Source organism: Debaryomyces hansenii, assembly GCF_000006445.2.
Source record: "Debaryomyces hansenii CBS767 chromosome E complete sequence".
NCBI classification, from domain to species: domain Eukaryota; kingdom Fungi; phylum Ascomycota; class Pichiomycetes; order Serinales; family Debaryomycetaceae; genus Debaryomyces; species Debaryomyces hansenii.
In genome coordinates this window covers 190206-216955 of record NC_006047.2, presented here as the reverse complement: position 1 = coordinate 216955, position 26750 = coordinate 190206, and the positions used below count along the sequence as shown (strand labels likewise).

At 36.0% G+C, this 26750-nt stretch overlaps 12 protein-coding genes and 1 non-coding gene across 13 annotated transcripts; 7 read left to right on the top strand and 6 right to left on the bottom strand. All coding sequences in view use genetic code 12, as the record gives it.

Moving 5' to 3' along the window:
• Positions 1-23: 23 nt before the first annotated feature.
• On the top strand, positions 24-1961 carry DEHA2E02376g (DEHA2E02376p; the record flags this gene model as incomplete). The annotated part of the gene is made up of 1 exon (XM_459436.1): positions 24-1961. The coding sequence occupies one exon, from the start codon at positions 24-26 to the stop codon at positions 1959-1961; it is 1938 nt and encodes a 645-aa protein (XP_459436.2).
• A 34-nt stretch (positions 1962-1995) lies between these two features.
• On the bottom strand, positions 1996-3109 carry DEHA2E02354g (DEHA2E02354p; the record flags this gene model as incomplete). The annotated part of the gene is made up of 2 exons (XM_002770350.1): positions 1996-3023; positions 3073-3109. The coding sequence occupies 2 exons, from the start codon at positions 3107-3109 to the stop codon at positions 1996-1998; spliced, it is 1065 nt and encodes a 354-aa protein (XP_002770396.1).
• Positions 3110-3256: 147 nt separating this feature from the next.
• On the bottom strand, positions 3257-5497 carry DEHA2E02332g (DEHA2E02332p; the record flags this gene model as incomplete). The annotated part of the gene is made up of 1 exon (XM_459434.1): positions 3257-5497. The coding sequence occupies one exon, from the start codon at positions 5495-5497 to the stop codon at positions 3257-3259; it is 2241 nt and encodes a 746-aa protein (XP_459434.1).
• Positions 5498-6162: 665 nt separating this feature from the next.
• DEHA2E02310r lies at positions 6163-6234 on the top strand. Its single transcript has one exon. It is a non-coding gene; the product is annotated as a tRNA-Asp (tRNA).
• A 591-nt stretch (positions 6235-6825) lies between these two features.
• Positions 6826-9900, top strand: DEHA2E02288g (DEHA2E02288p; the record flags this gene model as incomplete). Its single annotated transcript, XM_459432.1, has 1 exon — positions 6826-9900. The coding sequence occupies one exon, from the start codon at positions 6826-6828 to the stop codon at positions 9898-9900; it is 3075 nt and encodes a 1024-aa protein (XP_459432.2).
• Positions 9901-10294: 394 nt separating this feature from the next.
• Positions 10295-12631, bottom strand: DEHA2E02266g (DEHA2E02266p; the record flags this gene model as incomplete). The annotated part of the gene is made up of 1 exon (XM_459431.1): positions 10295-12631. One exon carries the CDS (start codon positions 12629-12631, stop codon positions 10295-10297), a length of 2337 nt encoding a protein of 778 aa, XP_459431.1.
• Positions 12632-13361: 730 nt separating this feature from the next.
• DEHA2E02244g (DEHA2E02244p) lies at positions 13362-17945 on the top strand (the record flags this gene model as incomplete). The annotated part of the gene is made up of 1 exon (XM_002770349.1): positions 13362-17945. One exon carries the CDS (start codon positions 13362-13364, stop codon positions 17943-17945), a length of 4584 nt encoding a protein of 1527 aa, XP_002770395.1.
• A 203-nt stretch (positions 17946-18148) lies between these two features.
• DEHA2E02222g (DEHA2E02222p) lies at positions 18149-19069 on the top strand (the record flags this gene model as incomplete). Its single annotated transcript, XM_002770348.1, has 1 exon — positions 18149-19069. One exon carries the CDS (start codon positions 18149-18151, stop codon positions 19067-19069), a length of 921 nt encoding a protein of 306 aa, XP_002770394.1.
• A 155-nt stretch (positions 19070-19224) lies between these two features.
• On the top strand, positions 19225-19629 carry DEHA2E02200g (DEHA2E02200p; the record flags this gene model as incomplete). The annotated part of the gene is made up of 1 exon (XM_459429.1): positions 19225-19629. The coding sequence occupies one exon, from the start codon at positions 19225-19227 to the stop codon at positions 19627-19629; it is 405 nt and encodes a 134-aa protein (XP_459429.1).
• Positions 19630-19782: 153 nt separating this feature from the next.
• On the bottom strand, positions 19783-20871 carry DEHA2E02178g (DEHA2E02178p; the record flags this gene model as incomplete). Its single annotated transcript, XM_459428.2, has 1 exon — positions 19783-20871. The coding sequence occupies one exon, from the start codon at positions 20869-20871 to the stop codon at positions 19783-19785; it is 1089 nt and encodes a 362-aa protein (XP_459428.2).
• A 138-nt stretch (positions 20872-21009) lies between these two features.
• On the top strand, positions 21010-22788 carry DEHA2E02156g (DEHA2E02156p; the record flags this gene model as incomplete). Its single annotated transcript, XM_459427.1, has 1 exon — positions 21010-22788. The coding sequence occupies one exon, from the start codon at positions 21010-21012 to the stop codon at positions 22786-22788; it is 1779 nt and encodes a 592-aa protein (XP_459427.2).
• A 136-nt stretch (positions 22789-22924) lies between these two features.
• On the bottom strand, positions 22925-24670 carry DEHA2E02134g (DEHA2E02134p; the record flags this gene model as incomplete). Its single annotated transcript, XM_459426.1, has 1 exon — positions 22925-24670. One exon carries the CDS (start codon positions 24668-24670, stop codon positions 22925-22927), a length of 1746 nt encoding a protein of 581 aa, XP_459426.2.
• An 867-nt stretch (positions 24671-25537) lies between these two features.
• On the bottom strand, positions 25538-26641 carry DEHA2E02112g (DEHA2E02112p; the record flags this gene model as incomplete). Its single annotated transcript, XM_459425.1, has 1 exon — positions 25538-26641. One exon carries the CDS (start codon positions 26639-26641, stop codon positions 25538-25540), a length of 1104 nt encoding a protein of 367 aa, XP_459425.2.
• Positions 26642-26750: the final 109 nt, after the last annotated feature.

Sequence of the window (26750 nt, the reverse complement as noted above, 5' to 3'; positions counted from 1 at the left end):
CAATAGTCCATCAATAATATCAAATGAACTTGCTTAAGATTCTAGATGGTACTCCTGAACCACCGATTATAGACTTGCGTTTAGAAAATGTTAATCGAAGCGGTGATTATCATCTACCGACTCCAATGTACGAATTTCAAAAAGAGTTAACAGACCAAATAGTTTCGTTACATTACCCAGATATTCTTAAATATTGTGAAACGAATGACAAAAATGACCTTATTATTAAATCATTGGAGATTTGCATTAATAACTGCATGCTTGTAAGCACACATCCATATTTATTAATTAACCATTACATGCCTAAAAATTTGGCACTGAAAGATATGCTGAGTAAGTTGGCGGATACAAGTGGGAAATTCAGCGTTTTAAGAGACCTAATGAATGTTATTATACTGAACACTACGAGAAATACTAAAACTATAGGTGTGGTTTTGAATAATAATGCTAAATTCTTCGATTTGGTTGAAGCGTTATTATTGGGTTGTTCAGGAAATAAAACAATAAAACGATACATAGGTAATTATGTGGAAAAAGAATCTTCAAAGACAAATAAAAGTGGGGATTCTAATAAGCCGGTGACAAACATTCATTTGTTGCCATTTGACGGTAAGGTGACGAGGGATGAGGAACAGTTTGCTCAGACTAAGTTTGATGCATTGATTGTATTCGACAGCTATGTTGATACGAATCACGAATTTTTCCAGAAGCTTAGGACTCAAAATAGGCGTAAGGAAGCAATAGTAATAAGGTTAGTTCCAGTGAGAACGGTGGAGCATTGTCAATTGTACTATTCCGACATGACCACGCAAAATGATTACTTGTACAAAATAATATCGTCAATTGTTTGTTTAAGAGAACATATCGGTATTCTTCCACCTGATGTATTTCCTATATTCAACCAGCACTTGAAATATTTATCTCATACTTTTTTTGACTATGCATTCAAAGGTAGTCGAAGTAATCTGTTTCCTGAATGGCCTTTACCCGAATTATCAAAAATTCCAAAGTTCAGCGCCACAGATATTGAAAGATCCTTATTAACTGAGGTACATTACCATTATACACCCTACGATTCCTCGGAAGGAAATCTGCAGAAGCCGCAGAAAAAGAAGCCATCTTATTACGAAGCTAAACGACTAGAGCTGGATTATGTGACCAATTCGTTAAGGAATGACTTCAATACTTTGATTGGTATTTTTGGAAACGAAAGTAACATGACAGTTAATTCCGATATCAATAGAAATATCTTGACCCATAAGCTAATAACTCAATTGAAGACAGCTTATTTGAATTGGAATATAGCGGATGAAGAGCATAATACGTATATTGATTATAATAGACCCGATATTCAAGCGAGGGTTGGAAGACGAGAGGATGAAACTAAACATGCATTATCCAAAATAATTAATGATATCGACCATACTGAATCTCGTATATTGTTTGCAGAAAAGAAAACATTAAGGAATATCCAAGAGCTAGAATCTACCAAGGAGGAAATGAAGGATTTTGAATCTAAGCTAATTTCTTTTATTGCAGACAATAGTATTACTAATGAGAAGTTAAAGAAATTCTATGATCAACAAGTCAAAATTTGGGAACTTCAGGCCAAGATAAAGGAGAATTTGGCTAAAATTAATTCAAAACACGAAGAGAAAAACTACATGGCGAATGAATGCGCCAATGCAGCAAATTCAATAATAGAGTCTAAAAATCAGGTACAGATGGCACAAGAACTAAATAATCAATTAAAAAGAAGGATTGCTATTTCAATTGATTCGGGTTTCGAAGAGCGCACGAAGTTTAAGAAACAGAAAACAGAATTAATGGAAGAAATTGAGGCTGAAAAAGTTATTAATAAAACATATCAAGCGAAACTAGGTAAGTCTTTAAAATTCTTAAAAGAGACTTCGCATCTAAAGAAAAGGAAAAGTAGAGGTATCACTCCAAATGGTAAATAATTAATATACATGTATCATATATATTTATACTCTATTACAATAAATAGATCGGCATTTCCGATTTAACCGCATCAAGGATCAAACAATTGTTTAAAGGACTCTCTTTCTTACTTAAAAATTGTATAACATCTTGAGCTAAACATCCTCCTAAAATTGCGGAAACCGGGGAAAATTCTGTGTATGCTTGATTACTGAATAGTCTCAAATATTCATCATTTATTACGGTCTCTGGGATTTCAAACTGTGCACATACCTCTTTCAGTTTATTACGAAGTTCCTCAATATCTATAGTGTCTTCTGGATTCTCTAAACGAGGAATATCAAATAAAGCAAATATTAAAGGAAACGCAGCAGATAGTCTCTTCATCTGTCTTCTATTCAATTGCTTTGGCAATTCCTTCGATTTAAATATTTCAAGTATTGGAATAAACTCGTCAACAATAGTTACAATTTCCTTATTTTCTTCTTTGTTATAATCAACATTTGTGATAGTCTTGCAACGATTTATCTTGGTATTTGGTTCTCTTGGTTGATTTCCAGCATCTTTCTCAGACGTTGCAGTATGATGAATTAAATCGGACATTATATATCCAAACATACCATGTAGACCGCATACATACAACGGAATATTTAAGTTTCTCGTATACTCATTAAGCGTAAGCATTTCAGATTTTGCTAGTTCCGTTCCTATTATAAGATCAAATTTAGCGAGATAATTATTAGTTTCCTGTGAATCACTGAATATCGAAGATAAGCTACTTGTATTAGCAGATAAATTCACTCTATTGTTCAAATCTTTAATCTGTTCTATAACGACTGGCAATTTCAATTGACCAACTATATCGTCATTGTTTGGCAAGAAAAATTGAGCCAGAAAATCCTCTTCTTTTACTTTTGACGAGTCCAAGATTTCCAAGGTATTAATGCCTCCCAATACCAAGTTCTTCACTACTTCACCCCCAACTGCACCTAAGTTTATGACTAATATTTTGGCTGATCTCAACCTTAATTGAGTTGCCATTCCCCATAGTCTAATTTGTCTATCATATAATGCGATTTCATCTAAATTGTTAGTATATATCTACGAATGTAAGAAACAACAAATACATACCAGCAGTAAGCTGTTTATCATCTAATTCGATAGACATTATATTTCTTATGAAGTTGCACCGTGTTTGCAAAGATGACAGTTGTTTTAGTTTCGTTTCTTGAAAATCTCCGCGCTGTTCGTGGTTAAGAAAAATTCATATAATACAGTGCTTTTAAAATTATTTACTAGATAAATAGAGACAAATCTAATTAGAACCAGAAACAACTAACTTCTGCAAGTGAGACATGAATACTTGTAAAGAAACATCATCAGTCAAAACAACCGCACCATTACTACCGGTGAAGGTTTGATTATTATAAGTTGTACTAGGGTTTAATTTGGAATATAAGAATCTTGCTTGGGAACCACCTTCTTCAGTATCAATGAATCTAGGTAATGGATAACGATCAACTAATAATTCAGCCGCTTCTTGTTTTGGCTCATCTAATAATTGCTTGAAGTTAGCATAGTCAGGATTATTTTGATAACCCGCTTTACGCCATTCGGCGATTGTTTTACCATGGAAAATCAAAATGTGGAAAAAAGTATCCAATAACAAGATACGATCATCTTTGATGGAAACTGAATCCAACAATACCGGTTCAGGTTCACTATCTAAGGCGAATGATGTTAATGTTGGTTGAATCATAATCAATGAATTATTAATATCTTCAGTTAATAGAACATGTCTGTAGAATGCCGTTTCATCAGGAGAGTTATTAAACACTTGTAAGAATTGAGATCTTCTTAAATAGTAAATGAATTGGGGATAGAAAGAAAATTGTGGACTCAATCTGAAAGATTCATCGAAATCCTTTCTGTAGTCGGCAAATTTTTGACATAATTTGATTAACATACGATCAATCCATCTTAAGACATCAGCACCATCGTCTTGTTCAGATTTAAATAATGTGACTCTAGCCATTAAGACCGCAGCAGCTTCTTGATCAAATGATTGAGTTAAAATAGCATCTTCACTCGTCAAAATATTTGAAATTGTGGTAACCCTTACTCTGTAAGTACCTGATGAATGTTGATAATGAGTAATAAATTGAATATAGGATTGCGAATTAGGAGGTAAACTTTGTGTGTTAGCAATATCAAAAAACACGGCGTAGGTATGCTGAGGAGAAGCCGAACATAATCTATATTGGGAAGTACCGCCAATACCAATTTCATTCTCCGAAACATTGTTAGTCTTTGCGGCTAATGATGAAGCATTACCAATCAACCCACTAACTTTCAATTCCTTAGAAGTCTTTATATCAAAAGTACCATTAAAACTCATTAGCAAATAACCTTCAGAATCTTTATTAAACAATCTTAAGAACGATTGCTTGAAGATAGAGGTTGTGAACGCATCTGATAACAATAAAGTACCACCGGTCTTGTTACATAAATTCTTCATTTCAGACATACCGATCTGATCGTAACAACCAGCAAAGATATCAACGGTATGGGAGTTTTTAACAAGCTTAGCAGCTAAAGCATCATAAAACTTGATAGCCTTTTTGTAGTGCTTAGCATTATCTTTATCAATATCAGAATGAGATCTTATAGGTTCTTTTAATTTTGGACCGACTATTAAACCTGGATTTAAAGTGTCTGGACCAGCAGAGAATAACATAATTCTAGCACCATATCCTTGAAATGTTGAATGCAATAAATTAGTAGCAACGTTCAATGCGGAACCAGTCGATCTTAAAGGTCTATCACCGTTTGCAACAGCCCAAGGGTCTTTAGTAAGATTTTCCAAAATAGAAGTCAATTGGAATTCGACTTCTTCTAATGGTAAAAAGAAACGGGTTAATGAGTTTGCAAAGTTTTGGGCTGGAACAACCACGGGTTTCTTCAACATATCATTAATTTGCTTGTCGGTGTATTCTTTGTCTCCTCTGAAGATATAAGATTTATTGATAGATTCTGAACCGAGATCGTGAACTTGAACCATAGTACCGTAAGTGATCAACCCAATTAGAGCGTTTGGTGGCAATAACGACAATGAAACGACCAATGTCTCCTTCAAAGCCTTCAAGTTATCTTCATCTTGACATAAATCAATAACAAAGAAAAAAATAGGCGGATTGGCTACTGGCCTAGCAGTAATGTATTCAATTGTTGATGAATTTGGATTCAATTCAAGTGGTAGGTTTTCATTCGAAATTCCTTGGTAATGACTAGGCAATGGATTACGGTTTCCACAAATTGGACAAATCCAAGAGCCTGTTGGATCAATTTGACAATATGGATTCAAGATACTTCTACAATGTGTATTCAAACAGCAATGTGGATCATATTCAGCGATTGGTAAATCTTCTCTAAATTTTAAAGGGGTATACAACGCGCCAGTTGGAACAACTAACTTGTTGGCATCGGCCTTAGTGCATGGGAACGTGTTCCACGCAAAACGAACCCCGTTTATATCTTCAGCTTCTTCGAAATTCATGATGGTATCCTTCGATATGGAAGTTGTTAACCTTTTGTTGATTTTAAATAAAGGACAACTCACAATCTTATTAGTCACGCACGACCGCTTGGAAAATTCAGGTTCGTTTCGTCCCCTCCCCTGGTACACGAAGCTATATCGATACCTGTCTAGTATATAAAGGCACGAGTGTGTTCCTGAGATCCATAGGCCGACCAATAAATTGATCAATTGTAAGTATAGTCGTGTTTTTGCCGTTGCTGTACCCTGAAATGCTTTGATTCAGGGCGACGTACTCTATCTAGTAGCACTCGATACACGACTTTGATAAGATAGATCTAGTGCATATAGACCAAGAAGGTTGCATGTGTTTGGAGTTCAGATATGCAGTTATCCTTCCTCCAACATATCTTTCTAGATACTCGAAGAATGTTCTTTCTGTTCAATTGGAGACTTGGGGGTGCATCTGACTCTTCAATGTCCCATGTGTAATTTCTTACAAGCAGACCGATCCTGGGCCAACGCAAGTTCCATACTAACCTTCAACTGCCTCACGACATTTTCTACGCTTCACACATCACAGTTTCTTTCAAACAGACCGAATGTGCGCTACCGTGAATCTATCGGCAATGAAGTTGCATGTTTTGCATCCAAAAACCTAATTATTTGTGTCTTCTCCAACAACATCCGTGATAGTTTAGTGGCTAGAATTACCGTTTGTCGCATGGTAGACCGGGGTTCAATTCCCCGTCGCGGAGTATTTTTTTCTTTTTCTCAATCGTCTCGATTTTCTTTTTTTAAGTCGGATTGATGGATCGTCATCTTTTTACCCCATTCTATCAATGTAATCGCTTTGTTACAATAAAATAACCGTATCGAGAGCGATGTTTATTCTGCGATTGTGCGAGTGATGCTTGCCAAATTGCTACTTCACTAAATGAACCACTAATGATCAGACCGATGCTTTACATTTTACATAAATTCCTTAATAATACAAGGGACATTTGACTCAATGTCCCTGAGAACTTGTTGCTTGTAAAATAGATTAGATACAAGCTACAATATAAAGGAGATAGGTGAGTCGCATATGAAGTGTCTATTATTTAATTGTCGTGCACAGAGCGATTGTTCTTATCCCCGCGATCTTATACATTCGTATCTTTAGTCAGTCAGTCTTATATAGCTTTCGACATTTTTCGACGTTTTTTAAATTTGTTGGTGTAATATATTATAGGCCTTTTGATATCATATTCAAATCATTTATACTTATCTAGTAGTATTGATATCCGTTCGATAGTAAAATCTAGAAAAAAAAAACGTGGGTGTTAAAATTTGAATTATCAGTCATTATGTCCGAGAATACCAAAGAGATGAAAACTCAGGATATGAAGATTTTAGAAGGAGGAAAAGTGATGAAAGTACAAAAGACCAGACAGAGGAAGATTTTGAGCTGTATATACTGCCACTCCAAGAAGATTAAGTGTTCAAGAGTACAACCGGTTTGTAATAATTGTGACAAGCTAGGGTTGGAGTGTAAGTACTTCATTAATGAACGTGTTAGTAGAGGAGGAAAGAAGCTGAGTCGACTGGTAGAGCCTCAGACAGCGATTAAAGTTGAGTCTACGGTAATAACAGATATAGCTGGAGAAGGACTTGATGGGGCCATAAAAATGGAAAGCGATGCGAGAACTGACTCGCTGTCATCGTATTCAGACCACAACATCTCACCGATGTCACCCAAATCCAATGAAAATAGCAACGAGTCAGTGACGACTAATGATGACATTGTTTTGTGCAAGGAGGATTCTCAGTTTGCAGATCTTTACTTCGGACTTAACATGCAAGCTCATTCGCCTATGAACCAGCTCAACCAACCGCTCAACGGTATGGGTATGCCTAGGAACCCGAATGGCAGTCCTATGAACTTGAATAACACTTTATTGCAGACGCCTGTGATGAACTCCGGTAGCAACAACATTACCAACAATTTCTTCAACACGAACTACATGTCAAACCCGCCGGACGAACTGTATCAGTTCAATTTAAGCTCATTTCCGTTTAACCATGAAAATATTGTCAATAGGTCGGGTATGACACCTCCATTAAGTAATATCAACACTCGAGTTCACAGTAGCACTAATAGTCACTCCAATAGTCAAACGAATCTAAGTGGCCTTCTTGCAAAAAGTAATCAACAAAATAGAAGTAATTTCATTGATAATCAAAATAACAATTCATTTTTGCCTAATTCCAGCAATAATAACAAATCAGCAGCGAGCCAATTAAGTATCGAGATTAGCAACTCCTTAAATCCTTATTCGTCTAATCCTGCTACAACCGTTAACTTCCTTTATGGAACTAATACCTATTATGATAATGAGAATCTTCTAGACGATTTGCTTAAGCATTTACCTTCATCAAGAGAAAGGTCGTTTGAATTGATAAACAGGTATGTCAATTCAGTTCACATTCTTTTGCCGTTAATGGTTAATTTGCAAGACTTTATTGAGGAGCATACGAAATTTTGGGATGAACATGATCGTATGAAAGAGAATTCATCATCTGATCTAGTAAAAGCTGATACTTCATCACTGGGTAATAATCCGGATATATTCCAGTTTTATACGTTATACTACCCAATATTGTATGCATCTACTGTTTCGGAGTTTGAAGAGTACGATAATTTATTATTGAACCAGGATATCGATAATTACTTGAAAGGATTTAACAAGATTTGTCAGTATTACAATTATCCACACGGATTGAGAACAATTCCATTATTGTTAGGAAACGTCATAATCCAACTGACATCACCTAATCCATCATCCATGGAAATGTCCCAAATTATAAGGTATGCAAAGTTCTTACAATTTCATAAAGATCCAATTTTGACATTAAGAATTAATGACTGGGAAGTAATTAAATTTAGACGTTTGTTATGGTGGGTGATTTTTGGTTTGGATGCCTTGACAAGTCATAATCATTGCTTGCCTCCGATTTGTAAGTATGACGACTTTAATGTGGTTATGCCTGACGAAGAAGAACCTGTTTTTAATGAAAATGGTCTGATTAAAGAGAAAAAGCTAAACGTCGCTATGTTATCGATGAATGTTAAATTTCAATATGATAGGATTTTAAGTGAATTGGTATATCAGTTGCATAATGGTTTATCGAATAATATTACGGGAGATGAAATAAATGAAATCAAGTTAATGATTATGAATTTATTCTACCATATTCATGAATCAATTAAAAAAATGACAGATTTTTACAAAATGAACCCACCGCAAACGGTGCTGGAAATGAACTTAATAAACTTTATTACGAATCATAGTTGGAGTTTTGTTGATCGTGCATTAATGCTTTTACATAAGAAAATTTTACTTCGTGATCGGTCGAAGGACCCAAAGCACGATTTTGATGAGAGTCAAGGGAATGAAGCAATCAAATATGAGGATAAATATGAGATCAATCGTAGTAAAAATAGAGGAGGAATTTTATCTTTAAGTCAATATGAAGATACATTTGGCCAAATTCAAGAGTCGAATATTATTAATAATTTCGATAATTCTACTATATCACAGTTAAAGTTTAGTCAACATGAGAATTTTTCTTATGAAAATTTGGGAAACAACTTAATTCCTTCTATATTGCATAATTTGAATGACTTCTTAAAATATAACGATTTCATAAAATTCGGCAAATTTAATTGGTACGTTAAAAGAACTATTCCATTAGATTCAATAATTTTGATGCTCATAATTATAACAGTTAAATTTAAATACGAATTCATGACAAGTAATGAACTAGTGATATACGTTAAATTGATCAATAAGGCATTGTTCATTCTTAATAGAAAATGGTTTAAGAATGAAAAATATAAAAGAATGTTGTCTTTGACAAACTCAGTATGGAGATTCATATTAGAAAAATACAATATCATTAATCTTATAACACAACATAATCTCGGTAATGAAAATATAAAGTCCGAAATTGAATTCTGTGACTCTCAGGTAGCTGGCTACATGAATATGAATGAATTGTTCAATGTTATGGATGTCCCTCAGCCTATTCCTCCACAATCATCCCCCACATTCACACCAGTTCTGAACTTAAGGACTGGTATGAAATTCCATGGGGAGCATTTGTCAAGGCTGTCATTCAGTAATCAAGAAAATGCTACATTCCAACAGAATTCGTTAATTACAAAGGATCAATACCAGTATACTTCTAACGACACATTAAAGAGAAAAGAAAATGATTCATCCAACTCACAGTGTGATAAGAATGAATTAAGGCAATTGAGCGATAAAATTTATTATTCATTAAGAAATAACTTCGTTGATATTAACGATTATTGTTCTTTCTATATTTCATTGGAAAATATCTTACATGAGCTAATGGATTATATTCAGAAAGCATAGATGGTTTTCTCACACATATTTATATATTCAGTTCTTACTTGCTCCCTATTATTTATTATGTTAAATAAATTTAAAAATAATATTAGTGTAACTAGTAAAGCAATCCTTTCGGTGTTAAGTTCCTCAATTCTTTTGAATTTCGCGAGATCACAAAATTAACCCCGCCGAGACTTCAGGCCCATGTATCTTCAATAGAAGCCTTCTGTAGTAATAAATATCGATACAGTACATTCAGAATACGAATAAATAAATAATGAATATATATATGATGTTAATTAGATAAGGTTCATAAAGATATAAACAGAAAACACCAAAAAAACAAATACAGGTAATGACTAAACGATTTTAACGAACATAATCGACTAATTAAGGTAGAAGTGATCTTCTAATCAACTTATTTAGCATTGGTGGCCATCTTGTTTAAAGCTGAACCGCACTTGAACCATTCAATTTGTTCAGAGTTGTAGGTGTGCGATAATTCAGCATCCCAAGCTTCACCGTCCTTTGGATGAACTCTTAAAGTTAAGTGCTTACCTGGGGATAAGGTGGTCAAACCGAGAAGATCAACTTCATCATCTGGGTTAATTTTATCGTAGTCAGCAACGTTAACGAAGTTCAATGGTAATAAACCTTGTTTCTTCAAGTTAGTTTCGTGGATACGAGCGAAAGACTTAGTAATAATGGCGAAACCACCTAAGAATCTAGGTTCTAAAGCAGCGTGTTCTCTTGAAGAACCTTCACCGAAATTTTCGTCACCAATAACAACCCATCTCTTACCAGCATCTCTGTAGTCAGCGGCAGTTTCTGGAACACCCTTATATTCACCAGTGTAATGGTTCTTAACGTTATTAACTTCACCGTTTTCACAGTTGGTAGCACCAATCATATAGTTGTTAGAAATGTTTTCTAAGTGACCACGGTATTTCAACCATGGACCAGCCATAGAAATATGATCGGTAGTAGTCTTACCAAGAGCCTTAATCAAAATTGGTAATCTTTCAGCGTCCTTACCATCCCATGCCTTGAATGGAGTCAACTTTTGTAATCTGTCGGAGCTTGGGTTAATGACAACTTCAACACTTGATCTGTCCTTTGGTGGACCTTGGTAAGTGTTAACACCGGCATCGTAACCGTTTGGTGGTAAACCGACACCAACTGGTTCCTTTAATTTGAATTCATTACCTTCAGAATCCTTTAAGGAGTCAGTAAGAGGGTTGAAACCTAAGTGTCCGGAGATAGCGAAAGCAGTGGTAATTTCTGGGGAAGCAACGAAAGCGTGGGTAGCTGGGTTACCGTCATTTCTGGAAGTGAAATTTCTGTTGAAAGAAGAGACAATAGTGTTCTTGTCACCCTTCTTAATGTCTTGTCTATCCCATTGACCAATACATGGACCACAGGCATTAGCCATGACAACACCACCAAAATCTTCGAAAGTCTTTAATTGACCATCTCTGGCAATGGTAGCTCTAACTTGTTCAGAACCTGGGGAAACGGTGTAAATGGACTTGGCCTTTAAACCGTGAGCACCAGCATCCTTAATAATGGAAGCAGCTCTGGTCATATCTTCGTAAGAAGAGTTGGTACAAGAACCAATCAAACCAACCTTGACTTCTAAGGGCCATCCGTTAGCTTCAGCAGTTTCCTTCATCTTGGAGATTGGAGTAGCTAAATCTGGGGTGAATGGACCGTTAACATGTGGTTCTAAGGTGTTCAAGTCGATTTCGATAACTTGATCATATTCACAACCTTCGTCAGCAGCTAAGAAGTCTTCCTTGTAGAGGTTGGCGAATTCGGCGATTTGAGATCTCTTGGTAGCATTCAAGTAGTCAACCATAGACTTGTTGTATGGGAAAACGGAGGTAGTAGCACCGATTTCAGCACCCATATTACAAATGGTACCCATACCGGTACATGAGAAAGTTTCAACACCGGAACCGAAGTATTCGACAATAGCACCGGTACCACCCTTGACGGTGGTAATACCAGCCAACTTCAAGATGATATCCTTTGGAGAAGTCCAACCAGACATCTTACCGGTCAACTTAACACCAATAATCTTTGGGGCCTTTAATTCCCAAGCCAAGTTGGCCATGACATCGACGGCATCAGCACCACCGACACCAATAGCTAATTGACCTAAACCACCAGCATTTGGAGTGTGAGAATCAGTACCAATCAATAAAGCACCTGGGAAAGCGTAGTTTTCCAAGATAATTTGATGAATAATACCCGAACCTGGCTTCCAGAAACCCAAGTCGTATTTGGCACAAGCAGTTGACAAGAAATCGAAAACTTCCTTGTTCAAGTCAATGGCTCTGGCTAAATCCTTTTCACCACCAATTTGTGCTTGAATCAAGTGATCACAGTGAACGGTGGATGGAGTAGCGACTTGTGGCATACCGGCGGACATAAACTGCAAGATGGCCATTTGTGCGGTAGCATCTTGACATGCAACTCTGTCTGGTCTTAACTTCAAGTAAGAAACACCTCTTTCGATGTCTTGTCCGTGTGGGTCATCCAAGTGACCGTACAACAACTTTTCAGCGTAAGTCAATGGTCTGTTTAATCTGTCCTTGACAATTTGGACGTTTTCCAAGTTTTTCTTGTAATTGATGAATGAGTGGGTTTCTAACAAGTTTTGGTTAACTTGAGAGTCCCTAGTCAAGCCGGCGGTAGCTAATCCACGAATTGAACGTGGAGCTCTAGCAGCAGTTCTTGAAGCAGCTAACATTGTTAATAAACAAATTCCTTTTACCTTTTAACAAATATTTATTTTTGTATAGGAATGAAAAATACTGGGAATTGATTATTTATATAAAAGAATTAAGCCATTGCGACTGGGCAATCATGGTAAAGCGGGTTACTTACCATTCTTAAAAAAAATTTCGGTTCCATGATGGAACAAGTTAGGAAATTCGAGCATTGGGCCAATGACAGGCGCGAAATTTGTAATAGCTTGAAGGAGATGCGGAACTTCGGTAACGTATTCTTACAGTGATTAACGAGATGCAATGGGGATGTTGTTTGCAATTGGACAAGAGAGAATAAATTACATAGGTTAGGGGTGGGTTTTCTATACAATTGTGATCCCCTATATGGTTATAAGGGCCAGGATGGACTTGTAGAAATGTAGAAGTGAATTAGGGCTAGATGGATCTGGGCCAGGCCTCGGAACAGCAACACTTCTCCAGGTTTTACGTCACTAATAGGGAAGCGGTGATTGGCCCAATTTATTTCGGATCCGACGCGCGGTCAGCCACCCAAAAGAAGTATGTACAGGACAAAGTGTCCGGAGATTTGGGAGGAGTGTCCGGGAACAAATTGGGATAGGTACACGTCCAGTAGGAAAAAGAGAACACGACATTGTCGTGGAGAAATGTTTTGCGACATTTATCTACTCTCATTAAAATGGCTGGAACAGCCCGTAGAGCGGTGAATAGACTGATATGGACGATAGCAGTATGGCCCGGATGATGGACATGAACGGTACTCAGACTCGACTAGAGTGCGGTCCCAGTGCGATATTTCACCCGTTGGTGCCCACAAAGGAGAATGCATTCAATCCGTGCTTCATCTCGTGGGCGTACACATATTTAGCTATAATTTTTGCAGTGGTATGTGGGATTGACTTGATTCGGGCGGTAAGGTTGCCGAAACACGGAAGTTACATACCAAAAAGTACAGGAATACACCACTGGGTGCGTTGTAATGCTGTGTTGTTGCAGGGAGTTCTCTACTTGGTGCTCTTGCAGTTCACGAACATACATTATAGGTATGCGGATACCAAGATTTTGGCGATGTTAACGACTATGGTAACAATCGGGGGGGTTGTCTTACCCTTGCATATGGTGGAGACGAGCCGTGTGGCCATTCCTCATGCGTCATTGTTGGCATTTTGGCCGTTGTTAACGATTTTGCAGACGATGCTATTGTACCAAGAAGTGTATACTGGATGGCCAGTATTCACAGACGATTCGTCTCCTATGGTAGCGGTGTTAATGCTTGTCAACTCGCTAAGCGTTATAGTTATGGAGGCATGTCGGACTTATTGGAAACCTACACACGAGTTGATATTTTTCCATAGGAAGAACGAAACGCATGAGTTAGAACTCCCACATCTTTACGAAAAGGTTACTTTCAGCTGGATGAACGATATAATCATGAATGCATACGAGAACCAGACTATTACCGAAGTTGATTTACCGAATTCGCCCACTAAGTTATCATCGGCTGCGGCAACAGCAAGATTATCGAAGTATTGGAAAGCGCAAAATAGCTCGTTGGTGTTATCATTAGTGAAGGCGTTTGGTCCCATTGCATTGGTTGCGTTTGTATATGAACTGAGTGACCGTGTGTTGAATTTCGTACAACCGCAATTACTAAGACTTTTAATCCAATTCTTTAACGAGAAGACCGAAGATCCAGACCAGCCACTAATGAAGGGAATTCTCATTTCTATTCTGATGTTCATGGTAACGATCTTGCAAACAACGTTATATAATCAGTATCTAATAAAAATATTGAGTGTCGGGTTGGGTTGCAGGTCTTCGTTGACTTCGTTAATATACCAAAAGGGATTGAGATTATCAATGGAATCCAAGTTGAAATCTTCTACAGGGGACATAGTAAACTTGATGACGGTTGATATTAATAGAATCCAGGATGTTTCACAAAATTTAAGTACCCTAATCCTAGCTCCAATGGAATTGGTATTATGTGTTATATCCTTGTGGTCTTTATTGGGTAAGTCTACACTTTCTGGTGTGTTCACGATGTTACTATTGATTCCACTTAATACTATCATTGTGAAGTATATTCGGAGTATGAATAAAACCCAAATGAAATTAAAGGACAATAGAAGTAGGATCATCAACGAAATATTATCATCAATTAAAAGTATTAAATTATATGCGTGGGAAGTACCAATGCTATCCAAACTATTTCATAGTAGAAATGACAAGGAACTCAAAAATTTGAAGAAAATTAGGCTAGTCAGTCAGTGTGCCAATTTGATATGGAACATAATTCCGTTCTTGGTCTCATTCGCAACTTTTGCTACATTTGCAATTGGCCAGTCAAAGCCGTTAACTTCAGATCTTGTTTTCCCAGCATTGGCACTATTAAACTTATTATCAAGTCCATTGCTTGCACTTCCTATGGTTATTAATTCAATCGTTGAAGCATCTGTTGCCATTGAAAGAATCAAAGCATTCTTATTATCCTCAGAGCTAGACGAAGATCTCGTCATAAACCTACCAAGAAGGAACCACCTAGGCGAAGAAACAGTTAGAATCGAGAAAGCTTCCTTTTTATGGGAAAAGCCAAACGAACCTAAAGACGATAACTCCGTGTCAAATCTTAAATATGCATTGAAAGATATTGATTTTACTGCCAAAAAAGGTGAATTATCTTGCATTGTTGGTAAGGTAGGGAGCGGCAAAACTTCATTTTTATCAGCTCTATTGGGCCAACTAGATGCGATTGACAGTACTGATGTAACCAAGTCACCTTTGATTGGCTTGAGTGGTACAGTAGCTTACTGCTCACAATCACCCTGGATCATGAATGCGTCAGTGAAGGAAAATATAACCTTTGGCTGTAGATATGATGAAGACTTTTATCAAAAAGCTATCGAAGCATGTCAATTGTTGCCTGACTTGGAAATCTTACCAGACGGAGATGAAACACAAGTGGGTGAAAAGGGAATTTCTTTGTCAGGAGGACAAAAAGCTAGATTAGCTTTGGCTAGAGCAGTATACGCGAGAGCTGATATTTATTTATTTGACGATATACTATCTGCAGTAGATAGTCATGTTGGTAAAAAAATCATCAACGAAGTGTTAGCAAAACCATCTGGATTACTAGCCACTAAGACAATCATTCTTTCTACTAATTCAATTCCGGTCTTGCATTATTCGAATTATATACATTTGCTTGAGAATGGTAAAATGATCGAGCATGGAACTTTTGATAAAGCTCAAAACAAAGATAAAAACCCTAAGTTATTCGAACTCATTAAAGAATTTGGTAATGTCAATGAAACTGAATCTAATTCTGAATCATCAAGTCAGTTTGATAGTGATAAAGTAGGGGAATCTAAAGACTCATCTACAATTGTGAATGATATTGAGAGTGATAAAGGAACAGATGATTCTATTCTTGATTTACAGCGTACAATAAGTCATGAAAGTATAAGTGCCGCAAGTATTGCCACGTTTTATTGGAACCCATTATCGAAGATATTACCTAATATACGTACGGCCCAAATAAATGAAGTTTCAGCAAAAGGGAAAGTTAAGTGGGATGTTTATTTTAAGTATGCAAAGTCTTGTTCATTTGTTGGGGTTATTTGCTGGATGTTTTTGCTTGTATCTGCGTCTATTGCTTCGACTTCCGCAAACTATTGGTTAAAATATTGGGCAGAACAGAACTCTCGTTCAGGTAGAAATGCAAATGCATGGCAGTTCATTGGAATATATGCCATATTCGGTCTAAGTGCAAGTTTGTTGACCTTTATTAGAGGGGCAGTTATTTGGACGTACTTGGCTATAAGTTCCTCAAAGTTTATTCATGACCTGATGGCAAAGAGAGTTTTGAAGGCTCCTATGTCATTCTTTGAGAGAACACCGATTGGTAGAATTATGAATAGATTTACGAATGACATCAACAAAGTAGATGATACATTACCCAGGGTTTTCAATGCATTTTTTTCATCGTCAGTGAGGACGATTTTTACCTTGGGGATTGTTAGTTATGCAATGCCGTTGTTTCTGATTATAATAGTGCTCTTGATATTAATTTATGGATACTATCAGAGATTTTATGTTGCAATATCGAGAGAATTGAAAAGATTGGTATCTGTTTCTCGCTCACCAATATATGCCCATTTGCAAGAGAGTCTTAATGGTGTTGATACAATTAGAGCTTATAAACAAATTGATAGATTTAAATTCATTAATAATGCCAATATTGATTTTAACTTAAAAAGTTTATACATGTTAAGGTCAATTAACAGATGGTTGTCTACTCGCTTGCAATTTATTGGATCAATCGTTATCATTTCTGCATCATTATTAGCGATTTATAGCTTGACTACATCAAAACCATTAAGTGCTGGTATGGCCGGGTTTGTTATGAGTTATGCATTACAAGTAACAGATTCCTTGAATTGGGTGGTTCGTATGTCTGCTGAAGTTGAATCGAATATTGTTTCAGTGGAAAGATGTCTAGAATATTGCGAGTTATCTATCGAAGAGAATGAAGAGCGCCTTTTCATCAAACCACCGGCAAAATGGCCTGTTGATGGATCTGTTAGCTTCAAGGATTATTCTACCAGGTATAGAGATAACTTGGATTTGATATTAAAAGATATCAATTTAGATATCAAGCCCAACGAGAAGATAGGTATAGTGGGTAGAACGGGTGCTGGCAAGAGTTCTTTAGCTCTAGCAATTTTTAGAATCATCGAACCAACTTCCGGATTCATTTCTATCGACGGAAAGAATACTAGTGATTTAGCATTGTATGACTTGAGAAGTAATTTAAGTATTATCCCCCAAGATTCTCAAGCATTTGAAGGTACTATTAGACAAAATTTGGACCCTTTAAAAAAGCACAATGATAAAGAGTTATGGGAAGCCTTAGAATTAGCCCATTTGAATAAGCATGTTTTACAATTGGATGGTAATGAAGGTGACAAATTGAGTTGTAAAGTATCAGAGGGTGGCTCAAATTTTTCTTCTGGTCAAAGACAATTGATGTGCTTGGCTAGAGCATTATTAAACACTTCAAAAGTGTTAATTTTAGATGAGGCCACTGCGGCAGTTGATGTCCAAACCGACAAGATTATTCAGGAAACCATCAGGAAATATTTTAAAGACAAGACAATTATAACTATTGCTCATAGGTTGGATACGGTTATGGACAGTGATAAGATTTTAGCATTAGATCAAGGTAGAGTAAAGGAATTTGATTCTCCTTCGAATCTTTTACAAAACCCTGATAGTGTATTTTATAGTTTATGCAAGCAAAGCGGCTCGATTTAACTAGTTGAATGGCCACAAAGAACTTTTTTCTTGCAACTAAAAATATGTTTATAGAGATATACTATAATTTACGATAATATAAGATAAAATATATCTAGATATAGCTGTGAGCGATTAAGATAATAGAGGAGTTCTTTAATTGTTAATCTTCTCGCTGAATCGATTTACAAATCTTTGTCTCATATTTAACAGCGATTCATAAAATGATCAACACAAACTACAATGACGACGTGATGAGCCCAAACCCAATACACAATACTGATTCACTAAATATAACCCCAGATAGAAAAACTATTCTCATACTTACAAAAGAGTATCATGATTTATTGTTGGAACCAATAGAAGGAGTAACAGTCCATCCGGATGAAGCCAATATTTGCATTTGGTATTTCTTAATTCACGGTCCTATCAACACCCCATACTACAAGGGACTATATATTGGAGTAATAATATTTCCTCCAAACTTTCCATATAGCCCTCCTGAGATCCAGGTGATTTCACCTAATGGTAAATTTAAACCAAGACGGTCAATCTGTCTCACACTCTCAAGCTTTCATGAGGAATGTTGGAATGCATCCTGGACGTTTGAAAAGATTATTGTTGCCTTGGTGTCGTTCATGGTTTCGGACGAACTCACTTCAGGCTGCTACAAAAATGAAATAATAACAGAATTTGATAAACTTGTAATTGCAAAAGATTCAAAAAATTGGTTATATTACAATTGCAGCATCTTTAAAAAAATGTTCCAAAACGAATACCAATTAATGCATAAAATTTACAGCTCGAACCTACCCCATCACTCAAAAATTTTTTTAATCGATATACTACTTAACGAACCACTTCAGGTATCTACGAACGTGTTTAATGTAAATAAAAGGCTAGAGGATTATATCGAGAATTATCTCCAGATCGAACTTGTGGTACTGGATTATACTCAAGCTAAACGGAACGAGATCTTACAGAAATTTTTTAAGTTATCTACAACCCGTGAGGAAATCCGACAACTAGAATTGTTTCATTCGGAATACTATCAGTTAGATGGACTTCTGCACAGTGACAACTTTCTTTCTGATGACGGGGATGAAGAGGAACCAGAGTTCTATTCAACTGAAGATGAAGGGTAATGAACCATGCGTGCGTGTACCATATGGATTTAGTAACCGGCAAAGAGAATACGATTAAGCTTATATAGAGAAATACCTTGCTTATAAAAACTAGATAGGTCTTGATTGTTATCCTAGTATACAAAGAAGAAAACACTAAGAACACAATAATAATAATGGCATCTTCAGCTCAACACGCTTCAAAATTTACTCGTTATTTACATTCCGAAACAGGACCTAAGACAGTTCACTTTTGGGCTCCGGTTTTAAAGTGGTGCTTGGTTATCGCTGGGTTCAATGATTTACAAAGACCTATTGAAAAGGTTAGTGGTACTCAACAAGTTGCATTATTCGCTACTGGTGCTATATGGACTAGATGGGCAGGCTTTGTTATCCAACCCCGTAACATGTTATTAGCTAGTGTTAACTTCTTTTTAGGAGGTGTTGCCGGCTACCAAATCTACAGACTTGCAGACTACAGAGTAAATGAAGGTGATTCACCAGCACAAGTTTTCAAATATATTGTAAGTGGTTCCAGTGAGACCGTAGAACCAGCTACAAATACCGAACCAACAAAATAAGTTGATTCGGATACATTATATACAGATACTTTAGATTTGTCTTGGTTAGTTTTCTTACAAACCTATTTTCTATAACCCAAATTTGCATCTATTATTGATAAGTTTGAATATATATTCCTCTAAATGACATTTTTTGTAGAGTAGAGATGTAAATTATGAATCAATATTCATGACATCGTCATTATCTTCAGGATCAACAGTTGGAGTTTGTTCACCTAAATCAGGAGTGTTTTCAGTCGTGATATCGTTTTCGGCATCCACGCTGGCTTCACCATTTGATGGGTGTTCCTCTTGTATTTCTGTTTGGTTTTCAACCACCTCACTTTCATCATCACCGCCAGCAACATCATCTGCATTATCTGTTTGCGAGTTATCGTTTTCATTATCGCTATCATCGTCGTCCTCAACATTTTCATCCTGGGCTTCATCCACACTCTCATCATCCTCAAACTCTTGTTCTCTCATTTCTTCTTCCTCCTCTTCATTATTATAGTAATCATAATCTTTCAAATCTTCATATTCACTCTTCCTCACTTTTTCTACTTCATTCATGATGTCTACCAATTTTCTGGTCATAAAGTAATTCAATTCTGAATCCCTTGACGACCATTTCTTATTCTTTGCCGTCAACTGCTGTTTAACAGATAGAAGAATCTCATATTTCACTTTCCTTTGAATACGAAGCTTGTATTCTATATTAAGGAGTCTATTAAATACATTGAAATCTGGTGGTGGTAAACTCGAATTAGAATCGAGTGAAAATAGTTCACTTATATCAACAGTTAGTGGATATTCCCCCTCTGCATTTTTTTCAATGTATTGTAATAATGAACCGCCATTATAAAGCTTCACAGTTTGGATTGATAATTGACATGTTGGTAACTTAACAGTATCACGTAGACCTTCATACTCTTTATCTAATTTTTCAGTTTCAAAATTTAACCTTGACATTTGTCCCAATTTGTTATTATAACCCTTTATCTCATTTTCTATAAATATATCTTTAGACTTATTCTCCCATTCCTTATAGCCTTTATGGAATCTATTTACACGGAAGGAATCCAATAAAAACTCCCTTTGTAACCTTTTAATATCGTTCAGCTTTTCTGTCAGCAGTTGATCATTACTCAATAATTCTTTATTCAACTCAAGTAACTTATTAGCAGATTGAAAAGTTTCAATTGTCTGCAGTAGAGAAAGCTGTAGTTGTTCTATTTCGGTCTGATCTTCTGTAGTCATCATATTTTCCGTGTTATCAATGCCAATAGAGGTCAAGTTGATGATGGAAGTATTTGTTTTAGCGCACTTTTCGTATTTTTATTTACAGTTCAGAAATAAACACGGCGGTTATCATCTATAATACAATTTTTGATTCATAGAATGCAGACAGTGAAGGCAGAACACATCGATAAACTAAGAATAAAGCTATTTCAATCATGTCAAATATTGACGAATTTGAATTTGTTTCAAGCAGCAAAATGGTGTGCTGAAGCATTGAATGGATTATCTCAAACAGATCAAAATGAATCCGTTCCATACGAATATCCTATTATTGAACAAGATCCCGAAGATAAAATGGACCAGGAAAAGTTCATGTTAGCAAAGGCATATTTCAATTGCAAAGAGTTTGATAGAGCATCATATGTTTTGAAAGACTGCAAGAGCGGAAGTGCATTATTCTTTCGGTTGTATTGTATATTGATAAGCGTTGATAAGAAGGCCACAGAAGAAACAGATGGATCTATAAACCTTGGGTCACTATTTTTGCTGGGAAATGGTAATCATGAGCCTTCTGATAATGAATTTAATAATGCTGCAAGTCGAGGTAAAGACGAACTTGTGGGGAGCCTTAATATCAAGCTCTCTAAAATTATACAAGAGTCAGAGAATTATCATTCCAAGCCAGAGAATAAACCAAATGCATTCTTATACTACTTAAATGGTATAGTGTATAATAAAAAGAAGAAGTATGCAATGGCACAACATAATTTTTTTCAGTCACTTCGGCTATTTCCTTATAATTGGTCCTGCTGGCAAGAATTAATTTCCACCTTGAATACATTTGATGAAGCAATTGCCTTTATAAATAAATTGAAGTCAGCCAAGTCCTCATTGACGAACAATATTATGTTTCATTTTTTTGAAGTGGTAATATTGCAAGAGTTTTATCAACAACTGGCGTCGTTGAAAGCAAACTTAGACAACTTAATAAATACGTTTCCAAAGTTCAATTTCTTGAAGGTACAGCAATTTCTAATTGCATATCATGGACTTGATTACTTTCAAGCCGAATCAATATTTGACCAAATCTTGATCGAGGACCCATTGCGACTTGATGATTTGGACACATATTCCAATATGTTATATGTCATGGAGAAAAGATCCAAACTATCTTTCCTTGCACAATTTGCTTCTCTGGTAGATAAGTTCCGCCCCGAAACTTGTTGCATTATTGCTAATTATCATTCTATGAAATGCGAACACGAGAAGGCTATAATGTACTATAAACGGGCATTAACACTCAACAAAAACTGTCTTAGTGCATGGACATTAATGGGTCACGAATTTGTTGAATTAAAGAATTCTCATGCTGCAATTGAATCATATAGAAGGGCTGTAGATACAAATCCAAAGGACTTTAGGGCTTGGTACGGTTTAGGCCAAGCATACGAGGTTTTAGATATGCATTTATATGCGTTATACTACTATCAGAAAGCGACTAGTCTACAACCTTTAGATAAAAGAATGTGGCAAGCGATTGGAAATTGTTATGAAAAGATTGAGAAATATGATGAGGCTATTAAATCATTTGAAAAGGCATTAAAGATTGATAATTATAGTAAGGGTGGACTCGATAATGTTGAAGAAGTCATTAATTATGAGCCGCATATATGCTTCAGATTGGCGACTATTTCTCAAAAGTTGGGGCGTTCTAAGGATACATATAAGTATATGAAATTGTGTTTCGATCAGGAATACGAATGGGGGGTTAGTGATGAAACATCTAAAGCAAGATTATGGTTGGCAAGAAGTGCCCTCGAAAACCATAGATTTGAAGAAGCATACGAGCTAGCAAAAGATTTAAATCATAGTAATGCACATGACGTTGAAGAGGCTAGGTCTATTGCAAGGGAATCGCGGAATAGAATGCTGAAATAAACAGAATATACGTAATTATTATAATGGTGTACCAATAAATAAGATTTTGAACAGGTGTCGCGAGATAAATTATTAAGACACATTTTCAAAAAATTGAAAACAAAGAATATATATATTTTAATAGGATGCCATAGAATCAATAATTTATGATCTCATTTTCTAAGACAAGCAAATCATTTTCGTTACGGATCTTAGAGCAAACTTCACCCATGGCAAGTTTCAAAGCGTAGATAGCTCTATTAAATTCTTCAATCGAGACCCCTGTATTAACCATGAAAAGTAGATGCGGGCTTGGAACAGGTAAGTTCTCATGTTCTAAAATATGCTTGGATCTAGTCAACAAAACACCAGCCTTCGTTAAGCACTGATCAATAATCTTTTGTAGTATAAACGATTCCGTGTTAAGCTTATGATTGAATTCATTCAATCTCTTTGACTGTTTACCAGTGAGTAACAAATCTGTATTACCGTAAAATGGAGGTAAATTCAATTTCTTTCTATACTCCAGACTTAAACTTAAATGAATAATTGGAGAAAATGGAGCCGATGTTACCGTAAAGAATGACGATGGGATTTGCTTTTCTAACTCTTGATAAACATACTGAATTTTTTCATGTAAGGCCAGCATAAGTTTGGATTTTCCGGTTGAATCTAAATTCGAGGAAATTTCTTTAATAGCTTCAGAGGTTACTTTAGCCGAATACGGGGGTAACGCTGCACTAAAAACGTAGGCGTTAGAAGAGATTCTTTGATGTTGAATCATTGGAGTTACACCAACACAGAAACCACCAGAAGATGCAAAAGATAAAGCCATGGAACCAATGGTGATAGAAATTTCTGACCTTGGAATGTTATAATGTTCCACAAGACCCTTACCAGTAGCACCTAAAACACCGATAGACAATGATTCATCTAAGAATAAACGATATTTATATTTGTTTTTCAATTCAACGATTCTTGGTAATAATGCTAAATCACCAGTAGTTGCGAACAAACTCTCAGTAACAACAAATCTTCTACGAATAGGCTTCTGCTTCTCTATGACTGGCTTGATTTCTTTTAAAATTTGTTCCAAATGGTCCATGTCATTATGATCATACCATTCAAGATCACAACGACTAACAATCAAAGCCTTTTGTATAGCTAAATTAACACCACTGTCCACAATACATAAATCACCTCTCTTCAAGTAAGCTGGGATAACTGAACCGGCAGTAACGAAATCTTGTCCGTACAATATAGCCTGCTCAGTACCTAAGTACTCAGATAAGTCTTCTTCCAATCTGACGTGAACATCTTGTGTTCCATAAAAATTTGGTGGTCCACAGGCACCTACACCTGCACCAGAGATACATCCTTTTGCTGCTGCTTTGATGTTATCGCTTTCATTTAAGTTCAAAAAATCATATGATGCTAAATTGACGACTTTACCCAAATGAGAGCCTGGCTCGTTCAATAACTGCACATGCGATCCATTATGTCCCTTAATTTCAGGAATACATTTTAATTCCCATTTTTCCAAAGGTGTAAGATCTTCAACTAAAGGTTCAGGTTCCCAGTCTTTACATAAAGCGTCAATTTCCTTTTCGCTGAATACAGTTAAGTCGGATTTATTTTCCTTCTTCTTCGACGAAAGAAAGTAATGAACGGCAAAAATGAAGAGCGCTAACTCAAATAATGATCTAACTGGATCATTCTTATACGACGATTTAATATACCTTAAAATAATCTGACCACCTGGTAACCTATCCAAATAGTTCAAATAATGGACAAAATTGTGTGATAAAGCCGCTGTCAACCCCTCAAGAGACGGGGCTAATGTAGTAATAGCTGTTGCTGTCTTGATTGTGGTAGTGGTAACTATAGTCTCAGCCGAAGGCATTTTAGATGACTTGTACAAAGTAAGAGAATAGCAATGATCCTAACAACGAAAATATAATATAACAACAACCAAAGTGAAAGTTTGTATCTTTATTCACTAATATTCGTGATAACTTACTTTTAACCCAACGATTGTATAATGTAATGAACTATTATAGAAAGCTCATATGAGATTGGTTCTCATCAACACCTACTAAAAAGAATATTGGACGTTTCGCGTATCTGGAATGATTACATAATCTTAGCATTCTTACTCTCCTATTATATGGAGAGTATAAGATATAGTTATATTTATATACGTATTAAAGCACGGATTCCTATGTATGATCATCAGCTAATGTAGTAGTACTGATAAAACCATGATGTTATCACTTTCTATAAAAATATTCGATATTTTAGTCTTTCTAATATGTACAAGATATTGAAGTTTGCATCCATTTGTCTTTCGCTGGCTGCAGTGAACGAATGATGGTATTCAAGAGCCGACCATTGTTTTCTGTAGGTGGGTTCAATTTGTTCTTAAGATTTTGTGATTTGCTTCTGAAATACATTTCATATATGCTTGAAAATGTAATAAATGACACATTTTTGATTTCGATAACAATGAAATGTCTTTCAATCATGTTTTAATTATAGAATGTTATTTTCTACGGAGCGAAGGATAGAGACTTCTTTTAACTTTGATTCAGCATCTTTTTTGAGCCTATTGAATTCATTCTTCACATTATTGAAAATGCACATTTGGTTTCACATATAGCGTACACAATAATTACATTTAAACCTGCACTAGTTTCTTATTATATGGAAAGTATAGCTATATATATATACATATATCTACATATTAAGCACGGATATCTATATGGTACGTCTATATAGAATCATTAGGGTGGTCTCGTAAAGCATTGACAAATTGTTTGAAGCTGTCACTTTCGATAAATAATAGATTGTTAAAACACTCAGAATTCTTCATAATAAACTCTTCAAGGGCATATTTACATCTGTTTCCTTCCTTAGTTTCTCGACCAGTACCCAATGGCATGAATAGTCTCTGCGACTTAAACATATAGTTTTCGTGTGTTTGCCTCAGTTCTGAATCGTTCGATAGACTTTCGCATGGATGCATATTTCTGTCATTTGCAATAACTGCAGCTTTGTTGTACTCTTCAACTTGTCTATTGTGATTAGTGATTAAATTATTGTATTTCTCAAGCTCTTCCTGTTTCTTCGATTTATGGGACAAGTTATTAAAGTTTGAATCTATTTGTCTCTCATGGAAACTTGAGCTGAGCGAAGGGTCAATTACATTGATATCCATAGGAGGCTCCTTTGGTTCGGATCGTGGTATATTGGTCGCTTCAGCTAATGGTGGTTTAGACAAAGTTTGAGGCTGTATATCTTGGTTCGTAGGTTTTGTAATTACTGGGAGCTGGGGTCGGGTCTCCCCCACAATCATTCCAATTGAGTCTGATGGGTAGCTATTGTGCCGAGGAGGACTTGCACTTGCAGCACTAGGACCAGAAACAGATGACGATATAGTTGGAACTGTTGTCATAGCCTGAATACCCAGATTCATTATTCCGTAAACAATGGCATCACCTCGATTTGTAACCAAGGGTCCAAAAGTATTGACATACGTTTTCAATTTCTCTAATCTTATTTTAAACAACTCTTCGCCCGCAAAATTGTCTTTATTAATTCCATGTTTTGAATTTACATGTGTAATCAATTTCTTTGGCGATCCTCTGTCTCCATCTAATCGGAATATTTCTTGATGGCAGTATAAACAAACGGCCCTGTATTTATTATCAGGATCTTGTTCAAACCAATCCCATACCCATGACCTCTTCTTTGTATATTTCTTAAAAGGCAATGGTGTTTCCTGTGATAAATGTGATATTGTGTTAGCATTTTGGTGTTGACTGTGAAGTCGACTCGTTATTGTAGCATGGTCGATATTCGGTTGAAGACTCATACTAAAAATTTTGGGTGAAAATGGTTCCGCTTTAAATTCAAAATTTGCCAATAATTAAAAATTGAATACATAAAGCTTTTATCTTATTGGCTAGAGCATGTAGTGGTTA